General features: G+C 58.3%; 1 protein-coding gene across 1 annotated transcript; it reads left to right on the top strand.

Moving 5' to 3' along the window:
- The first annotated feature begins 2965 nt into the window (after positions 1-2965).
- LOC149906831 (uncharacterized) lies at positions 2966-4829 on the top strand. Its single transcript, XM_090103835.1, has 2 exons — positions 2966-3798; positions 4778-4829. The coding sequence occupies exons 1-2, from the start codon at positions 2966-2968 to the stop codon at positions 4827-4829; spliced, it is 885 nt and encodes a 294-aa protein (XP_089959961.1).
- The last annotated feature ends 613 nt before the right edge of the window (positions 4830-5442 follow it).

Genomic DNA, 5442 nt, shown 5'->3' with positions numbered 1-5442 from the left:
TAGGTTAGGTTAGGTTAGGTTAGGTTAGGTTAGGTTAGGTTAGGTTAGGTTAGGTTAGGTTAGGTTAGGTTAGGTTAGGTTAGGTTAGGTTAGGTTAGGTTAGGTTAGGTTAGGTTAGGTTAGGTTAGGTTAGGTTAGGTTAGGTTAGGTTAGGTTAGGTTAGGTTAGGTTAGGTTAGGTTAGGTTAGGTTAGGTTCCCGTGTGGAGTTTCTGGTCTCCCATCGGGCGCGTCCTCAGGTGGCGGATAGGGGAAGGCCTCCCAGATATGGGGGGTACCGGTGGTCTTGCCGGCGCGGACCAAAATCAGCGTGGAGGAACTCGAGGGCTACCACGTCCTCGTTGCAATCTCTGCTTTGCAGAGAAATTGCTGGGTTTGTTTTCGAACAGTGCTGCTTTTGCGGCGAGGTATGGCGACCAGTGGTTGCGGACGATTTAGTCCTACTGGACGACGGGCTGCTTTGCAGCGATGGATGGCGGTTGTATCAATCGCGGCGCGGCGGGCTGGGCGGCAGGCTTTTCTGTCGCCTGGTTAGAGGCTTCGGCCTCCCGTCGGGCAACCTGTTATCCGTCGTAGTGTTGTTGTCACGTCTAGCAGCTACGACGGACCAGGAGGCTTGCCTTAATCGGCTGGCCTGAGAGGAAGGACACCTCATCAAAAACCCTCAAATCCGCGTTGTAGTCCAGCGGCGTGGATTTCCTGTCCTTCCTGGACAGTTTGGCTCGGGAGAGCGTGAGCTTTTAGCTGTGTACACCCATGGATACCGCCCGACCTCCATGGTGTAAAAGGGTTATCCGGGTGCAGGGGGCACCGCCCGGATGGACGTTTTATATCCCCCATACTCGTGGGAACAAAAATGTCCTTTAACTCTGAACCGATCAACGACGACTTTAGCAAACACACAATTATGGACACTGAAAACTTCTATGACCTCGAAGACACTGACGGAAGTATGTCTCCGGCGCGTGTCGAGACAAGGCGGGGCAGGGCTGTGCTGCGTTCAAGCTCCAGCTCTGTCAACAGCATCATAGAAACGGATGGAAAAGACAGGCTGTGGCGGAAGCGGACGCTGGACACCAGCTGTTCTGGTTCCGACACAGAGGATGGCACAGGGGTTTTTACATCCCCATTTATTAAGACCACCTCAAAAAGAGGGAAGGGCCGCCCATCGGGTTCAAGCGCCACTCGGCGCGAGGCCACATTCGATATGACGAGGTTGCGTAAGAGGGAGTTGGAGGCGCAGGCCGAGAAGGAGGTTGCTGAGTGCGCCGAGCGCATTGAAGTGGCGCAAGCTAGCGCTCCTCTCCCTCCCATTCCAGCAAAGACAAACACGTCGGAGGCTCTCAGTCGCCGCATTGCCGATGACCTGGCTGCAATCGTGAAGGTGATGACCAAGTCATCAAATCTCAAGGGCACTTTCAAAAAGGCCTTGAAATTGGCCCACGATGACATTGAGCAGTCAGTAGCTCTATTAGAGAAACACACTGTCTCTGAGGAGACGAGATTGCTGCAGGCAGCCAATTCCCGCCTACAGGCGGAGCTCGACTCCCTGAAAAGGGAACTCCAAGAGGTGATGGCCTCTCAGGGCTCGTCGCTGCCTGCTCAGCCCCAAGATTCGGATATCTTGCGCCAGGTCGGAGCAATGATTAACGCGAGATTTGAGGCTCTAGAGGAGCGTCTGCTGCCGGAAAAGCGCATAAGACCTCCACTGGCGGCAGATAGCAGGAAAGCGGCAAAGGCGGCTGAACAAGCGATGGCTGATGACCTCGCACCGCCCCCTCCATCAAAGGCGAGGACATATGCAGGTGTTGCGGCTTCATCGCAACCCGGTAGATCGGTGTCTGGGCCCGCAATTAAGAAAACCGCGAAGCAGACGGCGGTCCCAGCTTTGGAGATCGAGGCAACCTCGAAGAAGAGGAAAAAGAAATTGGCGAAGGGGAAGGAAAGGGTCCCCGTGCAGCCTGATCCGGCGGGTTCAAAGCCCCCCAGAAAAGATACGCTGGCCACGTCATCCGGCCTCCCGCAGCAGCCGTCAAAGGTCGGAGAGTGGACTGTGGTCGGAAAGCGAGGAAAAGAAAATAAGGGGAAAGGGAAGAAGCCTGCGGCTAAGTCCCGCAAGAAGAAGTCGCGAAAGCTCCACGCTCCGAATTCCTCGGCTGTTGTCCTTACCCTGCAGCCGAGTGCGAAGGAGCGTGGCGTAACCTACGCCGGTGTTTTAACGGAGGCGCGGCGTGGAATAGACCTCGCCGAAATTGGCATCAGTGCAATGCGTTTTAAGCGCGCTGTCACTGGTGCCAGGATACTAGAGATCCCCGGTGCTACCAGCACCAAGGAAGCGGACTCCCTTGCCGCCAAATTGCGGGAGGTCCTCGGTGAGGATAACGTTAAGGTGTCCAGGCCGGTCAAGTGCGCAGACCTGCGAATCACTGGCCTGGATGACTCGGCCACAGTCGAGGACATTGCGGCTGCGATATCGCGCGCAGGGGAGTGTACCGCGGAGCATGTGAAGTGTGGTGGCCTGCGCACGGGCCCCCGAGGTGCTGTATCAGCCTGGGTTAGTTGCCCGGTGACTGCGGCGAAGAAGCTGGCGCAGGCGGGGCGCGTAATGGTTGGGTGGGCTTCGGCGAAAGTCTCTCTCACCGAGCAGAAGCCCCTGCGCTGTTACCGCTGCCTGGAGGTGGGCCATGTCAGCGCCACGTGCTCCTCGCCGACGGACAGGAGTGCCACTTGCTTCCGCTGCAGTGAAACAGGCCATAAAGCTGGTGGATGCGATGCCGCCTCCGCTCGCTGTGCCCTATGCACGGAGGCAAAGCTACCGGCAGAGCATCGGCTTGGAAGCGCAGCCTGTAAGGCCCCGAAGCCTAAAAGAGGTGGAATGCGGAAGCAAGATGGCGCTCCAACGCCATCACGCTCTGCTCCGGTGCCTGATGAGGTACCGCAAACGGAGGCAGCCATGGAAACGCAGTAATGGCCCCACTGCGTTTTCTACAGGCCAACATCAACCACTGTGCCAGGGCCCAGGACCTTTTACATCAGAGTCTGGCAGAGTGGGAGATTGACGTGGCGGTAGTGTCTGAGCCATACAATCTGCCCCCCCGGGATAACTGGGTGGGCGATCTGGATGGCTTGGTGGCGCTGGTTGCTCAAGGCGACACACAGCTTGAGCAAATCATAAGGCGACGGGGATGCGTCTCGGCGGTTGTCAATGGCTTCACCGTTGTGGGGGCGTACTTCTCGCCGAACCGCTGCCTCGCCGATTTCGAGCAGTTCTTGGTTGAGCTGAGGGATCTGCTAGACTTCGCACAACCTCAATCTGTACTTCTGGCCGGGGACCTGAACGCCAAGTCGGTGTCTTGGGGCTGCGTGGCAAGTGATATACGTGGCTCGACACTCGCTGACTGGGCAGTTGCGTCGGGACTGACGGTTGTTAACCGTGGAGCAGAATTAACGTGTGTTCGGCAGAGGGGTGGATCCATTGTGGATGTCACGTTTGCGAGCCCCCCTCTCGCTCGTCGTATACAAGACTGGAGGGTTCTTTTGGACGTGGAGACGCTCTCGGATCACCGTTATATCCGGTTTAGCGTCTCCACGCCCTCGACGGCTCCCAGTCAATTCCCCCCTGGCGATTGTCGTCCACGCTGGGCACTTGGTAGCCTCGATAGGGAGCTCCTCATTGAGGCTGCCTTAGTGCAGGCTTGGCTCCCGTCGCAGCAGAATGGCGGCGAAAACGTAGAGGAGGAGGCCACTTGGCTTGCCGAAGCTATGTCTCAGGTGTGCGACGCGAGCATGCGGAGGGTGCGGTCGGTTCCACGTAGGCGCCAAATGTACTGGTGGTCCGCCGATGTTGCCCAGCTGCGTGCTTCATGCGTGGCTGCGAGGCGGGCGTACACCAGGCACAGGCGCCGTAGGCGGCGTGACGAAGAGGAGGAAGCGCGGTTATACGCCGTCTATAGGGACTGCATTGTGTCTCTGCAGCACGCCATCAGCAGCGCTAAGACCCGTGCATGGGAAGAGATGCTCGAGAGTTTGAACCGCGAACCTTGGGGTCGGCCGTATAAGAGGGTGAGGCAAAAGCTTCGCCCTTGGGCCCCGCCCTTGTCTCAAAGTCTCGAGCCACGATTTCTGGAGCAAGTGGTGACGTCCTTGTTTCCAAGTCGGGGAAGACATTCTCCCCCACCGATGGCACCCACGATGACTGCGCAGGAGGAGCTCAACAACGAAAATGTCCCTCCAGTCACTCGCAACGAGCTCGCTGTGGCAGTAGAGCGCCTTAAGGCGAAGAATGCCGCCCCCGGCCCTGACGGTGTTCCCGGGCGGGCCTGGGTGCTGGCGCTAGAATCTCTTGGACCCAGGGTGGAACAGCTGTTCACAAAATGCCTCCAACAGGGCCAATTTCCCCGTAGGTGGAAAACCGGGAACTTGGTCCTGTTGCAGAAGGAGGGACGCCCGCGCGACTCGCCCTCGGCTTATAGGCCGATCGTGCTGCTCGATGAGGTGAGCAAGCTCTTTGAGCGCGTCTTCGCAGCTCGCCTCATCGACCATCTGGAGGGAGTGGGGCCGGACCTAAGCGAGAACCAATTTGGATTTCGCCGGGGAAGGTCCACTATCGATGCGATTGCTGAATTGCGGAACCTCGCTGATCATGCAGATAATGAAGGCGGAGTGCTTTTGGCGGTGTCCCTTGACATCGCCAACGCATTCAACACTCTGCCGTGGAGTTGCGTGATCGAAGCGCTCCGCTATCACAACGTGCCCGGGTATATGGTGCGCTTGTTGCAGTCCTACTTATCGGAGAGGGCTGTGGCGTACCCCGCGCGTAGTGGGTGGCTAGAAAGGGAAGTGACGTGCGGTGTTCCACAGGGCTCGGTTCTTGGGCCCCTTCTGTGGAACATCGGCTACGACTGGGTCCTGCGTGCCACTTATCTACCGGGTGTCAGCGTGCTTTGCTACGCGGATGACACCCTGGTAACTGCACGCGGGGCCTCGTACAGGGAGGCAGCCCTCATTGCGACCGCTGGTGTGGCGGATGTTGTGCGCCGAATCAAACGACTTGGCTTAGAGGTCGCTCTGAACAAGTCAGAGGCAATTTTGTTTCGCGGCCGTCGAAGGGCGCAGGCTGCTGGTTCAGCTATCCAGGTGGGTGGCACGTCCATCGGCGTCGGTTCCACTTTGCGCTACCTGGGCATCGTGCTGGACAGCCGGTGGACATTTGTGGAGCACTTTCGTCGCCTCGCCCCCCGTCTTGTTGGGGTGGCCGGGGCACTTGGAAGTCTGCTCCCGAATCTAAGAGGGGCTGGGGGTGCGTGTCGTCGTCTATACACCGGCGTCATTCGCTCCATGGCCCTCTATGGTGCGCCCATTTGGGCCGACTCTTTGAGCGTCCGTACCAGACCATACTTGCGTAGACCGCAGCGGGTCATGGCGCTCAGAGTCGTGAGGGCATA

This window comes from Colias eurytheme, chromosome 7, assembly GCF_061535395.1.
Source record: "Colias eurytheme isolate Ceu_HAF_F1 chromosome 7, ilColEury1 Martin Lab GWU primary, whole genome shotgun sequence".
Taxonomy (NCBI): domain Eukaryota; kingdom Metazoa; phylum Arthropoda; class Insecta; order Lepidoptera; family Pieridae; genus Colias; species Colias eurytheme.
Note: the sequence above shows the minus strand (reverse complement) of the source record. Positions and strands in the feature narration are given on the sequence as shown.

Bases quoted from the DNA above. Each gene is read 5' to 3' on its own strand.
- LOC149906831 (XM_090103835.1), top strand. From the start codon at position 2,966: ATGGCCCCACTGCGTTTTCTACAGGCCAACATCAACCACTGTGCCAGG. The intron at 3,799-4,777 runs GTCGGTTCCACG...CGCTTGTTGCAG, and splicing joins GCGAGCATGCGGAGGGTGCG to TCCTACTTATCGGAGAGGGC.